The following is an 18162-nucleotide window of genomic DNA, read 5'->3' on the forward strand; positions in this document are numbered from 1 at the left end:
CGGCATGGTATACAAGACTAAGAACAAGACCTAAAATAGGGACATAATATTTTATAACTCAACTTTTGTACAGAATAAATAAATACTTGTACTGTGGACCAATATTTCTTTCATTTCATTCACAGATTGTTAAATGCATATACCTCTCATCGCGATAAAATAGTTGGCATCAAATGGTAACAACTAATTTTTGCCTTATATATGAAGTATTAAAAAATATGGTTATTATAAATTTCTTAATCAATTTAAACCAAAATTTTATCATTAATTTGAATATCTTTTGTTTTTAATATATTGTGCTAAAAATGAGGAAGGTAAGTATAAAACATTTTACACAAATTATAAAAAAAATACAATGTCGATAAAAGTGTAATAATCTATAACTTATAATAATCAGATATAAATTATGTACATACATACATAGATATTATGTAAAATATCTTAATAATAGTGGGGACTATTTGTCTTTTTTATTTATGTATCAATGGTATAATAACAATAATATTTTTTGCTTCTGGTATTCGCCACCAACTACCATTTCTATGTTCACTACCAACACCAGCAATAAGCTGATTCCCATCAGGTGTAAAAGTGAGTGCATTTATGAAACCTGTCAGTTTAATTTCAAACAAGAAATTTAAAGACCTAAAGTCTTGACCACATTGCCACAATTTGATGACGCCATTACGCGATCCTAAAAATCACAATATAAAAAAAAATGCAGAGAATAGTATCTTTATATCCAAATAGATATAAAGATACAATAAAATAACATACCTGATGCTACTAAATCTGTATTTAACAATGTTGCGATACTTGAAATCCACATTGGTTGACCGTTGGTTTCGTCCCTTCCATGCGCCTCTGGCACTGAACATAGCGGTTTTTTTTTCAAACATCCCCAAACACAGAGTTGTCCATCATCTCCGCCACTGAAGAAATTCTCTTCATTTATAAGCTTAACCACGTCGATGCTATTACCGGCGTTATGTAAATTAAATATTAATTGCGATTCTTCGACTATTTTCCATATCCTAATGGTTCCATCATAACCACCACTCGTGATAGCACGCTCTCGTGAAAGCGCGTCGATAAATGTAATACCACTCTGATGTCCGAATCTATAAAAGGAAACAATATTACAATCGAAAATAAAATAAGATAAAATAAAATAGCAAAAGATATCATTGCAAACAAAATTGCTTACAAAGATTCGACATAAGCCATATCATCCAGATTCCAAACTTTCACACTCCTATCTTCGGACGCGGAATATAACGTGTGAGTATCTTTTCGGAATACCAATCCAGATACAAAATTTCTATGACCTTGTAGATTTTTTATATGATCTAGGGTATCACCAGAAAACACTTTTATATCTTTACATCCATTATCACCTATTACCTACAATAAGAAAAAATTTACATCTCGATAGCTATACATATTTTATAAAATAAAAAAAATGGTTTTATTTGACCTTACCAGAAATTTTCCATCTGTGCTAATTGCCATACACCGTATAGATTTTATTCCGTCTTTCATCTTTCCTCTCTTTCCTCTAATGGCTTTTAATTTAACCTTTTCCTTTACTGACCCTAACAAATGAGGCTATCACAATAAGGCTTATCACATTATTTCAAAAACAAGTGTATATATATATATATATAAAACAAGCATATATATATATTTTTTAAATAACAATATTATATTTCCTGTTCTCACTTTTTTTTAATTATTTATTTCGATTTATGAACTTACATTTAACTAAACTGCCATCTTTGGATCCCGAATATAATGTACTACCATCATTAGAAAGATAAATACAAGTAATAGGTCCTTTATGCTCTTTACATTTCAATGATACGAGTTCTTTGTGGCCAATATAATTTGATGCTATAGTTTTCCTTAATCGACCCTTTTGCTCTAAATATTCCTCACGTAATCTCCGTGCAACTGCACCCTCTTCAAATTCTGCTCTATCCTTTTCTACAATTTTATAAAAATAATTTTATTACATAATCATTCTTTGTCAAAGATAGTATAATCAAATAAAATAAAGAGTTTTCCTTTGTACCTTCTTCTTCAATTTCTTGTAGATATTTCTTTGCAAGCCTCAAACTCTTTTCTTGCGCAGTTTCTTCTTCTTCTTCTGTTTCGCTTGCAAACTTTTCTGTCTTTTTCCTGTTTTTTTTTTTTTTTTTAAAGATAAAGACTTATATTCTCACTAAATATATTATATATTTTCAATGTATTGGATTATTACCTTAAATTTTCTTCTGCAAATTCTTCATCCGTACTAGCAATGCTTTCATTATCATCAGGTATAGACTTTTGTCCTTTTTTTGATCGTTTTGACGTGGGCTGAGTTTTGGATATCTTACCATTGTAGCCATTGAGCTAATATATAACATAATCGCATATTTTGGAATTATATAACAGTTATTAATATATTAAATAGATAATATTATAGCTGATATGTATTCTCTCTCTCTCTCTCTCTTTCTCTCTTTTTAAATAAATAAATAATTGACGCAATATGTAGATATGTGTATTTACAATACAAATTAGAAATTGAAAACAAAAAAAAATAAATAATTATACTAATTCTGCACGCGAATTTAATTATAACCTCCAAATAGAGGAGAAAACCACGTATAACATTCTTTTCCAGAATGAAATAAAATAAATGGAAGCGTACCTTGCGTTTCTGTCCTCCACCTCGTCGGCCAACATTTCTGATAAAAAACGGCATTACGATAATCACGATAATGAAAAATAACCTTTCGTCATTAAATAGCTTATTTTAACTAAAACCACGTGCGACGTGCGACTTGAATCAATCTAAATAAAAACTATCAAATCAAATCAAATCCGCACATAACGCTCCATAAACTTAAAAACATTAGTAGATGTAATAATGAACGACCCATATTGCGATGTTTAATGTATGATGTCCGATATCCAATAGGAGAGTTTGTTTCCTAGGAAAGAAAATGTTAGTTAGTTTCACAATCCATACTTTCTATTGGATATCAGTAGAGAGAAACCTGAGAGCGGCCATGCCGGCGTTTTCGCTTCGTACGCGCCATTTGTCGTATCACATTTGATTTTCCTGTATATTATATGTAAATACATTAATATATAGCATATCGTTTTATACTTTATAATAGCCAATAAATTTTATAATAATCAATATATTTTATATTTATATTGTTATGAAATAATAACAATATATTTATATATTTAGAAATTACGCGTATCGCAATCCAATATTTAATAAACATCGTCCATTTTTTTTTTTTTTTTTTTGTTTATTCGTCCTATTTGCTTGCGAATTTCAAATCGCGATTTATCTTATAATTTAATCGTGGATTTATATTTGTAATTATATATTATATATGTGTATTATATGTTTTTTATTTAACAAATTTATAAAATTATTTAAAAAAAATTAAAATAAAAATTTTTCCTCCTCGATCTCCAATCTTCACCTTAATGAATCTAGTAATTACCAATAGGATCACCTACGCCAGACAAGTCGAAGGAAAAGTCAGTTTGTCAGATTAAGAGAGATACCTTTTTTCTTAATTAGAATACCGTTTATTTGCAACAAAATGTCAGTAAAATAATCAATTTTTTAAACATTGCCATTTGCTAATTTATCGTTTGGTATACCAACTAACAAATGATTCTTAAGTGTACATGTTTCTGGAACTAGTTTTGTAAAGTAAACTTTGTAGCCAAATTGTTCAGCAAACAACTTTCTATCCGTATCTACAATTGTCATGCATCTATAGCCTTGTTTGGTTTTAATATTCAATTCCTCGTGCGTTTGGTCCGCGGCATGACTTAGGAATGAGTATTCTTTATTACCAATGTGTTTCTTAAAAATATCACTTCGCGGATATGTTAACTGATGACAATCTTGTAGCGAGCCATAGCAACATGGACAACTTACAAAAATCGCGTTTTTTTGTATGCAGCATCGAATAACTAAATCAGTAACTAAACCACAGGCGTGTAATGATGTGCCGATATCAAAATCTGCTTTGAAATAATCCAAATTACACTGACAAAATTTTACGTTCGTCAACTTTAATCTTTGAACTCTCTTTTTGGCTCTATTCAAAGATTCTTCTTTATTCTCTAGGAGAATAATTGTACAATCAGGCAATAAGTATGCTATCAATATTCCTAAATGTCCACTCCCTGAACAAAAATCTACGATGATGTCTCCCGTTTTCGCTAATTTCAAAACGGGTTTGCACAAGTTTTGCAATTGCTCTTGCTTACGCTGCAGTCTCGCAGGTGGCAATGAACCGCCTTCTGGTGTGGCATCGAAAGGCACATTGGACCAATCCAAGTTTATTTCTTTACCAAAGGGTTCAGCATCAAGCTCCATTGAAATATTTATGTCTTCAACTAATTGTAATGAATGTTGTATATCCTCTTGCTTGGTGTATGTATAATTTCTGGGCTTGTACCGTTTAGGATCACTTTTGTATAAGCTTTCATTTACTACAACTGGAAATGTATATTGAAGCATATTTGAATTATGGCTCTTTAACAAAGGTAAATAATTTAAGCATTTTATTATAAATTGATCTGTCAACATCCTATTGTACCATTTGACTGTTAGGGGTACCAATTTCGGTATTGTTTCATTTGAAAATGTATTCAGTAGAATGTGCATACATACAAATATGATTATATCAGATAATGTAATATACGTGCCTTCCGCATATGTATGTTCCAACAAGCCTTTCTCATCCTGTTTAACTATGTTTAGTGCAGCAAATTTTTTGCACATTGTATACTTGTGTAAATTATGCAATCTAACTGGTTGAGACATGTGACATTCAAATCTGGCTAAGCTAATGGGTAATTCGAGTCTATCTAAATCTTTTTTATCTAAAGATTTCAAAGTTATAATCAGATCAACCTCACAAAATTTAGTCCATATGCTCGCCTCTGAACAGGCCATCAAGCAAGAACCCTTAAATCCTAATAAACTATTACAGTAATGTATTGAATGTCCTGCAATAACATCCTTTACAATTTGCCTCAAGACTGCACATAAACCAGATACACAGCTGTTTTCATTTATAACGATATTTGGTAATTCACACAAGCTTGCATAATAAGGTATTTCATTCATATTTATAATCTCATAAACAAAATTCGAAAGATTTATTATATACGCTCGTTCGGTTAAATCTTGCTTAGTTGGTATTAGCTTGATATTAATCGAGGATTTGCAATATTTTATGGTAAATAGAGTTATTATTGTTTCTATCGGTGCAAGACATAAGTCTGCTATAGAATATATTGCTAAATATACCTCACTCATTTCCCCACTTCTTCAAACATACAAGTACGACACAAAAATATAAAAATATAAAATATACAGACTCTTATTCATACGCTAATTCGTAACTGTTTTGCTACTTTCCTGATCATTCTCTGTCTTAATATATTCTCTCTCCAATATGTGCTAAGACAAGAAATAATCGCCGAGGCAAACATAAAGCCTTCAAATTTCCAAAATGCTCTTTCCTCTAGCCAAGCTACTTTGTCACAACTGTAATGTAAAATGTACACGTGTGAAAACACAGCATTGCTATGTGAATATATTAAATTTTATCAATGCATTTTTACCTTCTTGTTAATGTTTCCCCGCTTTTACACTTTAGCACTTCCTTATATCTTGCATGGATACAAATGCCGATACTTTCGCTAGCAATTTCAAAAGCTGTACACGGATGACATTCGGATATCACTTCATATTCATCATTCGAGATACAAGAGGAATTATTTTCAAAATTGTCAACATAAAGCTTATTTGAGCTGCTTGTCCAATGGCTCTCAATAATTAACGCTAAAACTGTTAATCTGTAGGAAATAAATTTTATTTATTTATTCTTATTATAACGTTTTATTAATTGTACAATTTATAACGAAAAATTAGATTCATATTTTAATAATTTCAATCTATATCGATTACATTAATCTATCCTTTTAATAGTATATATAAGTTACAACTAACCCTCCTAAGAATGTAATACCTAGCAGCATTCGCTTTTTCGTACAAGATTCGATCATTTCCAATTTCTATTTCTTCAATTTTTGCTATTCTAATTTTGTAGAATTTTTTAGAAGAATCAATATAGAGAGAAATGAAAGGCCAACACAGGCCACTGACTCACTGACCTGGTTTTGGACAAGTTTGGAAATCCTGAATGCTTCCAGCATTCCAGCAAGAAAACACGGGCAGACGTCACGCTATGGCGATTGGCTATCGAATAGAGAATTTTTAAAATCCCGAACATTTTTCTCTTTGATAGCCAATCGTGTAACATTGTACTTATGATGTTCCATGTTGAAAATCAGAAGAGTTGCGTTATCATATATACTGCTACGTCTATGATTGTTTCTGATTGTTTCCGATGAGCTAAATGCGAATTTTCATGTGCGATAGCAAACCACGCGATCGCCTAACCTTAGCGCATGATAAGCAGAACAGAGTGCGCCAGTGGTATCAGTACGTATGTGTCGCAACTTTGTAATGTCCGTAAATATTTCCTGACATTTTCACAGAACGACGATTTGGTCGCGGGTTCGTAGCGCGTCCCATACACGAGGGGGACCGTTATTTTTAAGGGAGCGCGTGCGATAAGATTTAACGCCGGGTGCGTATTCGATATGTCCTCGAGAAAATCGTCGCTGCCGCTGTTGATCGTTATCGTTCACCGGCAGCGAAAGATACAAAGAGAGAGGGAGGAAAAATAGGAGATCGTTGATAGATGCAGGTAGACGTGCGAATGACCAGTGAAATTAACGAGGAATTTTTTTCCTCAAATTCAATTATTCCAAAAATTCATCAGATCGTTTATCCCGATGTGCTGAAAAATGCGCTCCGTTTTGCAGAAAATATAATAAAATGGAGAAATATACATTGAATAATGCGAATTCATTCAAGATCGGCTAAGCCCAGCTGTCGCGACTGGTTTCTTGTACGAATCCGCCGAATTTCACGTAAAATCATATCAATGTTCTCTCATATATTCCGATATATATTCCCTTCCCCTTCCCCGCCGACTTTAGTGTGTTATTCGACTGTTACGCCATTTAGCAATCGCCGTATTTAATTTTCCACCCTATGGATATGTGTACGGTGTAACGCAAGAGAGAGAGAGAGAGAGAGAGAGACAGGAAGGGTTTACGCGCGGATGTGACATGTCAAACGCTCGAGCTTGTATCATATCTCAGCAGCAACAGCCGCGACGAGGTCTGCGATCGTGAAAAAAATCTCGTAGTGACGGCGGCGATACCCTTTGGCGGGGACGGCGGATGAGAGTGGAGGGCGACGGGTGGTGACGACGACGACAGTGGTAGTGGCGGTGGCACAAGGGGGGGGGGAGATCTTCCGCCCCCTTCGCGAGCCAGACACCGGTAATGAGTGTTTACACTGCGAGCACGCCGAGTACCGCTATATCGCCGGCGATAAATACGATAATAGTGGCATCGACGACAACAACGACGACAGCTACGGCGATTACATTGACGACATCGACAGTAACGACGACGCCGACAACGACGACAACGGTGACAGTGACGGCGACGACGGCGGTGGCAGTGGCGGTGGTAACGGTGGCACCGGTGGCACCAGTTACAACGACGACGGCAACATCGTCCACGGCGATCGCCGCGTCGCCCGAAACAGCGACCGGCTGGATCGAGTTCTGCGAGAGACACGCCCGCGCTTTGGCCTCCGACTTTGCTAAAGCGTTTTGCACCTACGTCAATCTCAATTTGCCCGAGAGCGCCCGCACCGATATTTCGCATCGTGATTTCCTCAAAAAGTTCGTCGAAAGTTTCTGCGAGCACTTCGAGAATGAGTATTTACGTCAGAACGTAAGGTACGTGTGTCGCAGGTTTCTCCGTTGTTATTCTTACTTGGTCACATTAGTTGTCGTGTAGAATCATTAACCTTTTAAATATCGAGAAGTAAACATTGGAGTAATCTCCTTCTAATCTTCCTCTCTATACATGTATATATAAAGTGATACTTATACATATATACTTCAATAAAGTAAGGGCAAAGTAGAGCTAAAAAAAAAAAAAAAAAAAAAAATTTACATGAATGCAAATATTGTTCAAGTTTTATTTTACAGTTAAAATAATTTTTAAAGAGAATATTCGCAGTCAATTTTCTGTTAATGTATAGGCCAGGATTATTGACATGTTAGCCTTTCTTCCGTTTTTATTTTTCTACAACGTAAAGCTATTTACTACAATTTTTTACAAAATATTTTTCTATACTTTAAAAGATCCCTATATATTAAGATTTACTTATAATTTATCATTATTAATATTTCTTTATGCAGTGTGTTTAAACAATATTTTCTTAGAACGACGGATAGGACAAGGAGAGTTTTGTAGCGTGGTCCCTTTAATTTCCTAACTTGTTCTTTTTTCCTATGTAGGAGCATTTATTGTATACAACACAAATCAATGAGTCATGATTTGCGAGCAAAGATACAAGAACAATTTAAATTTATTCAAACACCATGGGCGGGAGGGGGGGGGGGTACTTCCCAATAAGTAGAAGAGTCGGTGTTTTAAGATATGTATACTACTGTGTGCATTACATTGTCATCCTGAATATTTTTTAAAATTATTATAATTATTTTAATTATATCGGAAAATATAAAACTCTTAAGTTTGTAGTGAATATGAAATTCTTTCATTCAAAATATAATTTGTGGAATAATAAATAACAAACGTTGAAATATTCTTGAGTGTGTTTGTCTATTGTATAAATTATACAAAATGTAAAATTGGACAATATAAAAATATAGAATGTATATACATATGCATGAAAAAGCATTTTAATAACATATTAAATAAAAATGATATACTAACATTATATTAAAAAAAAAGATAAATAAGAACATAAAGTTTCTATTCTATATGGAAAAAAAAAATTGTTTAGAATCCTCTATTTCTATTGTAACATATATGTATTGTTTTATATACATACACTTTTTCTTTCAATTACTATTCTTTTTTATCTTATGATTTTGACATTACAGTTTATCTATAATATTAATGTTAATTTTCTTATCAAATTTTGCATACTGAAATTATATTTTCAGATCTATATGTTTTCTTATATTTTTCAGATCATTATCATTGCATGATACTAGAAGTATAGCATCCAGTGACAGAGATACAAATCTTGCAGGCCAAAATGCTACTAATGCACCTGCCCTTGCGTCGTCGCATGAGGAATTCAGCGATTATTCTGAACATGAAGGAGACGCAGTATCACCAAAACCTGCTCACAAACCTTTCTTCCGCAGATTATCTTTTAAAGGACTTAAAAAGGGAAAGAATTTCTTCCACAAGCAACAAAGTGATGAGGTCGAATTATCCCACATTGAACACCGCAAGGATAAGCACTCTAAAGCCAAGTTGTCGAAAATCGTGGTAGAGTGTAGGAAGGAGGGAATTATGAATACTATAATGGGAGAAAATATAGAGAAGAAAATATGGGAAAAGTCGCGACTAGCATTGATAAAAGCAATTGGTGGATACATGTTGGAATTTTATTCCCCACCAAAAGACGTAAAACCACGAAGCGGCGTCTTTTGTTCTGCTATAACGGAAGCGAGGGAATCCACCGCGCTCGAAATGCCAGATCACGAAAACACATTTATTCTGAAAACTCAAAACGGAATGGAATTCATCATAGAGGCACATGACTCGAATGACATGAAATCGTGGTTGGCAACGATTAGGTATTGCATGCGAAAGGTACAACAAAGTTTCAGCGCACCTGGTTCTGGACTGGGTGATTCCTTAGGAGATTCTCTCGGTCACAGTTCATTTACTATCGGACTTGATGTTGATCGAGTACGAGCCAATTCGGCGAGTAAGCACCGATCCGCTAGTCATGAACAAGATGACTTGGGTAATCCATCAGAAATATCTGCAAGAGGCCATGATATACGTAGTAGCAGTAATTTAGAATTACGTTCCTCTCAAGACGTCGACCAAAGTAAGAAATAAGTCCGTGCGCGTATTATAAGACTAATATTGTCGGACAAGTAATCGAGATTAAATCAAGTTACATATTCATTTGCTTGCAGCAAATGAGGGCGAGCAGGATTTTTCGCATAACATACGCAATTATGCATGGTTTCATGGCACTCTTCCTCGCTCTGATGCCGCGCAGTTTGTATTAGATAAAGCAACTAATGGTCACGGTGTGTTTCTGATTCGGCAAAGTGAAACCAGAAAAGGCGAATATGTATTAACTTTCAATTTTCAAGGAAGAGCAAAAGTAATTACAAATATTATTTCTAGTGCTTCTTCTAATGAATAATGTTGACAACTTTTTTCATTACACTATTCTTGTTACAGCATTTACGGATGACACTGAATGATCAAGGTCATTGTCGTGTCCAACATCTATGTTTTCCTGCAATATTGGATATGATAGATCATTTTCGCCAGAACCCGATACCTCTCGAATCCGGTGGAACTGCGGATGTTATTTTAACGGATTTTGTACTTACGACGAGCACATTACGACCAGGACAACATAATGTGATGTATGGCTCGAACATACTACAGTTAGTGCAAGAAAGGAGACCTCCGGCAACCTTGGAGCCTAGAGAAGTAAGAGTTCGCAGTGGAAGTCTAACTCATCTTGTGTGAGCGCGAGTGGCCAACACCCACAGTCTGAAGTCTAATCTACAGATAGTGAGTAGATAACCAACTAAAGCGCCCATATTTATCGTATGGTCGATGATACAGAACAAATTTGATCGGTGTTTGCATTTCTGTAAACTTGCTGTAAATTTAATGGAAAAATTTGTATAGATTGATATACAAAGTTAAATTATGGAATACAACTTATTTATGTACTATTATTCTTCTTAATGAGACACAATATTTGTTATAATTTATTTAATATAATATGTTCCAAAAAAAGATTTAAAAACAAATTACATAATAATGTATTATTAAAATTCCTTATGTGTTCATATTTTTTTCTAATTTCCTTATATCCGAGATACATAATATTACAACACACACAATTACACTTTTTATTTATTTATTATTTTATAAATAATTTTTTCATATTGTGAATTTGTATATCATTCGCTTAAATATACAAAATTATTACCATGTGATAAAATTCTTGTGAAAAGTTTGAAATAACATAAATTCATGAAATATATAATTCAGAAAAAAAATATGACCGTGGGACAAGGAGCTCGCTTTTACGTGTAAAAGCTTTGTCTTGAAATTTCTGGTTTACTTTATTATGTTATATTATAAAAGATTTATGTTCCAATTTTGTGTTGCAAGCAATATGGGAACGTCCAGAAATTATTACATTGATTAACATCACAATGATTTAAAAATACAATATCATATAATTTACAATTCCTTATATTAGGAATTTATAAAAAAAGTATTTGTTAAGTTAATATTAATGATATCATTAACTTAACAGATTTTTTTATATATATACACATACACATATACTCTGGACGAGAGAGATCCTATTTGCTTATTTCATTCTACAAAGTGTTAAAAAAACTCCATGTCAATATTTTCGATAGCGAATTTATGATATCTATAAAATATAGAATATTGTTATTACCATAGGACACATAATCTTCAATAATAGCAAATTTAATTAGATAAACATCCAAAATGTCTATTTTTTTTCATACTAGTTTAGTTTTATTCCCTGAAATATTGACCTGTATCTTTCTAACACTTTGTATATATTTTACATTACTTCCAAACCCAGAAACTTTAAGAGAAACTTTTGATAAGATAATAAGATTAAGAATATATGACAACTTATGAGATATTAATAAAATAGGTACGCACTTATGGTGGTTCTATAAGAACGCGTGTGGAATCGTTGGAGAGGCTAGAGCAACAGAACACTATTACGGAGCAACAGGGCTCAGCTTCATCAACTGGCAGAGCAGTTCAGAATACTTACAGTTTTCTCTGACGTTGGATTCATGCTAATCCACCATCAGGCTACAACCCAGTTAGTCCGACGGACTGAACATAAATAATATGATGAAGTAATCGCAAAGTTTTTATTTCCAGAATTGCGTCATGCCGTAAAACTACTGTTTGAGCGCATCGTTCTACTAGTACAAAACAACTGCATTTCTTTTTTGGAATGTCTATCTTCCAGTCATTGATTGTGTGTACGTGTAGCATTTAAAATTATACAACTGTTATGATTTATTAACAACATATTTGCATTGCATTTACATTGAAAAATAATAAGAAATAGAAGACTGCTGAGAACAAAACGAGTCTCAGCAATAATCATTTCATAATATTATGCACAAATTACCACCGGATTACTTCTTCTTCAAGTAATGTTGCAGCATACTTTCCACGGAACTCCTTTTCGCATGTTCGCATATATTTACGACTCGTCTTTTTGTCAAGATTGAACAAACGGTTTCCTCGTGTATTTATAAAGAGAGAATGGATATATTTTAATGAGGAGACTGAAATCTCGTTATGTCGCTTAACTAATTTATGGTATATGTACTTACATAATATTATGCTTAAGAAACAACATATATGCCACATGTACACAGTTTAGTAGAAAATGATAATTCTCTAAAATCGCAAATAATGAACTGCCATGCAATCCCCATTTATATCCATCATCCCAAAGATTTAACAAGTACGCCAAAATTAAAAATTAATACTATTAAATCCTGCTTAATTACAATTTATTATGCAAAATTGCATTTTAGCCACATTATCATTGGTCCTGATGTTTCATAGGGCGTTATGTATAATAGACATGTCCTTTAATCCATCGAGATAAGCATAAAATATGTAATATTTATTATTAATCCCACTGCATATAAATTCCCCATTTCTTGAACAAATAAAAAAAAGGGAGAAAGATAGAAGAGCTATATTATTATCTTGGATAATTTGAAAGGAAAATGTATTTCAAGCTACAGTAAGTATGGTTCTATGTATCCCTGCAGAAATAGCAGCATTATATTCAATAAGCGTATCAAGAAGTGTATTAATGATTAAAAAAATTATTACTGATACTGTAGAGCAATATGACTGAGTGTGTGTAAAATTAGATTATAGATAAATGTATGAATGAGTGATACATGTACGATGGAGAGCTATGATTGACAGAGTATCTGATTTGTAAAACGAGCAAAGCAGATATTCTCAATACGAGCCGAACTGATTACTGTGATAAGATCTTTCATTTGCACAGGCATCTAATAACCCCGTTGCCGTCCGCATACCAATCTTATCCAAAATCACTATAGAAACAACAGGGAAAAATTTATCACATGTATACATTTTAATTACTTATTTGCCATCAAAACTTGTATAAATAGTATTTCCAATGCAATATTAAAAAAGAGAAAAGAAAAGATGTACAAAAATTATAGTCGATCTGAAAAAAATCTATATCACAAATTTACTCTTTAGTCAAAATGCTCGCAACATCATGCTGTAAGTAGAATATAAGCTTGTTCTCTGTATATTTAAAACGCAGTTGAAACACACAACAGTCCTGAGATATTACAGAGTCTGACAACTAGGCATTCAATAAAAATACTTTTTTACCTTATGTTAAGATGCAGAAATGAAAATAAAAATACTGAATTCCCTGAGAATTTTGTAATTGTCTAATATTTAAATTCTTTACAGATATATAATCGCAAAACGTTGCATTTTTATATTGCGTTTATTAAAATGAGTTATTATAAAAGATATATGTAATAATATCTTAGACAAATATTTATAAATATTTTCATGTTATCAAAATTAACTTAAAAATATATTTCCACAATTTTTTTATTTAAAAGTAAAAAAATATTTTAATTTCTAAAAAGAATATTGTGCAATCTACGAAAGAGCAATCTTGACATGTAATAAATAAAGTAAATAAAACATTATGACAGAAGTACATACATATAGCTTGGAGTTAAATAGGTAAACTTAAAACTTATAAATATGAAATTCTACATAGCGATTTCTTTAAATTTGATTTTTGACGATAGTATATATATATATATATATATATATATATATATATATATAATATGTTGGCTTATAAAAATCGTGTGTGTGTGTGTGTGTGTACATATACATATTATCTTTCAGAAACGCAGTTGTATTTAATTTTTTTATATTTGACATGAAAATTGACTATTTTGGTGAACATATGTTTTAAAATCAAAAGTGTTACACATATATATACGATTGTATTATGATATTAGGTTACCAAAAAACGGTTACTGATTAATTATTTATAATCTTTCCGCAATGATAATTTTTAATGCAATATTGTATTATTTTAGAAATATATATTATATTATTTAACACCCTCTGTCTCGTATATGTGTGCATATATTATTAGTTTCAGAGCTATTCCATATTATCTTTTATAATATACTTACAGATAAGAGAGATTCTGTTGACACTATCTCTATTTCACCTGAGGCTGAACTAGAAATAACTCATTTGCCACGTCAAACTATTATCTTCATTATGGCAGCTCAGGTAATAATAAAATATAACTCGGTTTCAAATAAATTTAAACAAATAAAGTGTTTGACAAGTGATCTATTTATAAGGTACACGAATTCAGCGTTGAAATGACATGTGAAGGATGCTCAACTGCTGTACAGAATGTGCTTAAAAAAAAAGCAGGTACGTATATATAAGAATATTTGCAATTAATTTCACAAATGCAAAAATATTTTTATACTACGTATAATTATGTTTCATATATATCTTATTAATATTTTCTAAATCATTATTTTCATAAAAATAATTGATCGAATGTATAAAATGAGGTTAAATGTGCTTTGGTGTGTTATATGTAAGAAAATAGAAATATTTAAATATAAAAATTATTTTAATAAAAAAGATGCTAATGATGCCAATATTATAGCTTAGATTTTAAATACCTTAGATAACATATAAATCACTATGTTTTATATATTCATAGGTGTCGACAATATCAAGATAGATTTACTAGAGAAAAAGGTATCCGTGACTACTGCGCTTGATTCAGATGAGATTTTGGAGACAATCAAGAAGACTGGGAAAACATGTCGATTTTTAAATAAGTCACAAAAATAAGGATCTATACAGTGTGATTATGGTGCTGCTAATATATCAGGCATATATAACAGAAATATTTTTGTTACACTTTCTCTATTAAAAAAAATTATATTTTAATGGTTCATTGATATGTATATAAAAGTACAAAAATAATTTAAAATCTTATGTAGTAAAATATTTTTTATATACAGTTCATACACACACATCACACTCATATTACAGATTAAAGTTTAGAATTTGCAATGTGTAATATTGCAAATTCTAAACTTATTGCAAATATGATATTGCAATTATATATATATATATATATATATATATATATATATATATATATATATATTTATCTTAACTATGATACTCAATATATTAGAAAAAAGAAAAACTTTAATGTATAATTGTTGTAATATATTTCATCAAGTTATTTGCAATTCAAATTCTGCTTGAAAGATATAATTATCAATGTTTCACACATACACGCACACACATATTATTCTAATCAATAATTAAAAAATTTTTAGATAGAGAAATAAAAATTATTTTATAATTGCCTCCTCTAATACTGTCAAGCGTTGTTCTAGTATATTAACAGTATCATGCAACGATTGTACTTGATCACACAATGCTTCTACTGCTTTAATGGATTGACTAGACGAATGCATATAAGCTGATATCCGATCTTGCTGATCTAAAACATTTGCTGTACGATGTCTTTCAGGTTTAATGTTTCTTGTATTAATCACTTCAGGTTCAATTTTTTTTCTTGGTATCTCGGCTATGGGTCCTTTACAATGATTTCCATCTGATTTCAAATCCAACTCCTCTAATGTTTCTAATAAATACTGAAATAATATATTCCATAAAATTTATAGCTAATAATATAACACATTTTTTCTTAAAACGCACGCAATCGTTATGTTTTCTACAGCTTAATGTATTTTATTTGCATATCAATTTATTACTTCCTCTTGATCATGCTCCTCTTGCATATCTTTGTGCTTGTCATTGTTTACAAATGATTTTTCATCTACATTGTCAAATTCCTGTTTGCTGGAAGTAGGTATTAATTGTTTAGCAATCTTGCTAGGTTTGTCATCCTTACAAAAATTAGATTTCCACATTAGGATTTGTCGATCTGTGCCACCAGAAGCAAAAAAATCACCATCTTGTGAGAAAGTTATTGATGTTACATTACCAACATGTCCCTTCAAAGTATAAATTGGTCGGCCCTCTAATAAATCTAAAACCTAAATGTTTATTTTATTTTTTATCAGAAGAAATAAAGACAGTTTACTCTGAAATCACTATACATATAGTCATGAAATCTTAAATTACCTTCATCGTAGAATCGCTAGAAGCTGTTAACATAAAGTTACCCTTTGGATGGAACTTGATCATATTTACAGGTCCTTTATGGGCAGCATAATGTTGGTATAAAGAGCCTGTTCTTAAGTCATATAGTTTAATACATGCACCCATATTTGCTGATCCAATAGCTGCACTGCTTGGATGGAACTCTACATATGCAGCAGGTGCTAACAAAAATAATGTTTTTTATTCTGGATGTTAAGAATGCAAAATTATCATATATCTATCATATATCTAACCTTTTATTTCATTAAAAGTCTTAATGCATTGTCCAGAAATAATGTCCCATACTTTTATTGTTTTATCATCGCTACAAGACACTAAAAGTCTACCATCGGGAGAAAATTTAGCACACCGAACCCAATTTGTATGTCCATTAAATGACATAAGGAATCTTCTCTGACATACCATCCATAACTTTATACTTTTATCATCTGATGCAGTAAGCAACTAAACAAGCAATTAATCAAATATTATGGCAGAAACAGTAAATTAGCTAAAAATTAATTAAGGTAAGATTTACCTTTTCTCCATCTGGACTAAATTGTACAGATCTCACCGCAGAACTGTGAGCTTTAAAGTCTATTGATTGCCCTGTAACTTTAGGAACCCATATTCGCACAGATCTATCCTTTGAACCACTGGCTATAATTTCTCCAGATGGTGCATAGCATACATCCAAAATACTATCTTTATGAGCTATAAATCTATAAGCTCGCACTGATTCTGTCAAATTCCATACTAATAATGTTTTATCCAGACTACTTGATACAAGTTGAATAGCATTTGGATGAAAGCATAAAGCTGTAACTCCATCTCTGTGACCTTTAAAGTGTCTCTCGAATGTAGGATCACAGGCAGTTGCCACCATTGCTCCTGACAGCAATAAAATTGTTTAGGTTTAGAATATGCATATAAAATATAAAAATACATAAAGTAAAAATATATGATATATACATATAGTTAGGCAATATATATAAGATAAAAACTTATATTAATCTAAATAATTTAACATTTATATAGAATAAATGTTAAATTAGTTTAGTGCATAAAATAATTCCAAAACATATTTAAAATTAAAAAATTAAAAAATATTAAATAAAAATGTAACCCTAATATATTTCATTAAATATTTATCATTTTTATATAAATTCTTTAATACTTAATAATACGATTTTCATAACACAAGTATAAAGCTAATAAAAAAGTTTATTAAACATGTTATTAATGCTTTCTATTATTTACTATTTAATATTCCTAATGAGATACTTTTGAATTGTATGAATCATGTGTGCATACATACATACAGAGAGGAGAGAATATATTTTCTTATAATATATAATATATTATATAGATTTTACATACTCGAAATATTTTATCGAAAGGTTTATACGTTGCGTCTGAATTAAAAATGTTTTACATTGTTCGATATTCTTTTCTATATCGATATAAAAATATCAAATAAAAAATTTTTGATGAATAGAATCTCTCTGGTACGTTCTTATTTCGATTGCCCTCAGATTACTTATTGAAAATTGAGATTGAAGATTGATATTTGACCAATCAGAACAAAGAAACTTTAGCTCCTTTCGTTCTGATAATAATTCCATATTAAATTCCAAT

General features: G+C 31.4%; 6 protein-coding genes and 1 long non-coding RNA gene across 15 annotated transcripts; 2 read left to right on the plus strand and 5 right to left on the minus strand.

Annotated features, from left to right (window-relative positions):
- Positions 1–289: 289 nt before the first annotated feature.
- Positions 290–2869, minus strand: U3-55k (U3 small nuclear riboprotein factor 55K). The gene is made up of 8 exons (XM_070295854.1): positions 2699–2869; positions 2264–2397; positions 2075–2181; positions 1759–1986; positions 1483–1595; positions 1208–1404; positions 778–1121; positions 290–694 (listed from the first exon to the last, which is right to left on the minus strand). The coding sequence occupies exons 1-8, from the start codon at positions 2750–2752 to the stop codon at positions 471–473; spliced, it is 1401 nt and encodes a 466-aa protein (XP_070151955.1). The 5' UTR covers positions 2753–2869; the 3' UTR covers positions 290–470.
- Positions 2870–3583: 714 nt separating this feature from the next.
- On the minus strand, positions 3584–5359 carry Gstcd (glutathione S-transferase, C-terminal domain containing). Of its 2 annotated transcripts, none has more exons than XM_070295501.1 (2): positions 4294–5359; positions 3584–4209 (listed from the first exon to the last, which is right to left on the minus strand). In XM_070295501.1, exons 1-2 carry the CDS (start codon positions 5348–5350, stop codon positions 3638–3640), a joined length of 1629 nt encoding a protein of 542 aa, XP_070151602.1. In that variant the 5' UTR covers positions 5351–5359; the 3' UTR covers positions 3584–3637. The 2 variants fall into 2 exon arrangements, with proteins under 2 accessions (XP_070151602.1, XP_070151603.1); XM_070295502.1 differs by having other exon boundaries at positions 3586–4524; positions 4735–5359.
- Positions 5360–5398: 39 nt separating this feature from the next.
- Jtbr (jumping translocation breakpoint protein JTBR) lies at positions 5399–6200 on the minus strand. Its single transcript, XM_070295503.1, has 3 exons — positions 6047–6200; positions 5659–5892; positions 5399–5581 (listed from the first exon to the last, which is right to left on the minus strand). Exons 1-3 carry the CDS (start codon positions 6100–6102, stop codon positions 5419–5421), a joined length of 453 nt encoding a protein of 150 aa, XP_070151604.1. The 5' UTR covers positions 6103–6200; the 3' UTR covers positions 5399–5418.
- Positions 6201–6520: 320 nt separating this feature from the next.
- On the plus strand, positions 6521–13804 carry Lnk (SH2B adapter-like protein Lnk). Of its 2 annotated transcripts, none has more exons than XM_070295317.1 (5): positions 6521–7919; positions 9186–10063; positions 10155–10348; positions 10429–10686; positions 11909–13804. In XM_070295317.1, the coding sequence occupies exons 1-5, from the start codon at positions 7456–7458 to the stop codon at positions 12044–12046; spliced, it is 1932 nt and encodes a 643-aa protein (XP_070151418.1). In that variant the 5' UTR covers positions 6521–7455; the 3' UTR covers positions 12047–13804. The 2 variants fall into 2 exon arrangements, with proteins under 2 accessions (XP_070151418.1, XP_070151420.1); XM_070295319.1 differs by having other exon boundaries at positions 10429–10770; positions 11909–11997.
- LOC138932966 (uncharacterized) lies at positions 8266–14751 on the minus strand. Of its 6 annotated transcripts, none has more exons than XR_011446899.1 (5): positions 14505–14751; positions 12404–12946; positions 11917–12278; positions 10584–10861; positions 8266–10486 (listed from the first exon to the last, which is right to left on the minus strand). It is a non-coding gene; the product is annotated as an uncharacterized lncRNA (long non-coding RNA). The 6 variants fall into 6 exon arrangements; XR_011446898.1 differs by having other exon boundaries at positions 8266–9730; positions 9842–10486; positions 11917–12946; positions 14505–14748; XR_011446897.1 differs by having other exon boundaries at positions 8266–9723; positions 9842–10486; positions 11917–12946; positions 14505–14747.
- On the plus strand, positions 14228–15349 carry Atox1 (Antioxidant 1 copper chaperone). The gene is made up of 4 exons (XM_070295322.1): positions 14228–14261; positions 14507–14607; positions 14682–14757; positions 15059–15349. The coding sequence occupies exons 1-4, from the start codon at positions 14243–14245 to the stop codon at positions 15190–15192; spliced, it is 330 nt and encodes a 109-aa protein (XP_070151423.1). The 5' UTR covers positions 14228–14242; the 3' UTR covers positions 15193–15349.
- Positions 15350–15582: 233 nt separating this feature from the next.
- On the minus strand, positions 15583–18080 carry Poc1 (Proteome of centrioles 1). Of its 2 annotated transcripts, none has more exons than XM_070295320.1 (6): positions 17905–18080; positions 17063–17415; positions 16779–16989; positions 16507–16706; positions 16134–16418; positions 15583–16013 (listed from the first exon to the last, which is right to left on the minus strand). In XM_070295320.1, exons 2-6 carry the CDS (start codon positions 17408–17410, stop codon positions 15708–15710), a joined length of 1350 nt encoding a protein of 449 aa, XP_070151421.1. In that variant the 5' UTR covers positions 17411–17415; positions 17905–18080; the 3' UTR covers positions 15583–15707. The 2 variants fall into 2 exon arrangements, with proteins under 2 accessions (XP_070151421.1, XP_070151422.1); XM_070295321.1 differs by lacking the exon at positions 17905–18080 and adding an exon at positions 17785–17833.
- Between the last annotated feature and the right edge of the window lie 82 nt (positions 18081–18162).

Source organism: Polyergus mexicanus, unplaced genomic scaffold (genome assembly GCF_030449975.1).
Source record: "Polyergus mexicanus isolate NDT 795.1 unplaced genomic scaffold, iyPolMexi1.0 SCAF_5, whole genome shotgun sequence".
Classification (NCBI taxonomy): domain Eukaryota; kingdom Metazoa; phylum Arthropoda; class Insecta; order Hymenoptera; family Formicidae; genus Polyergus; species Polyergus mexicanus.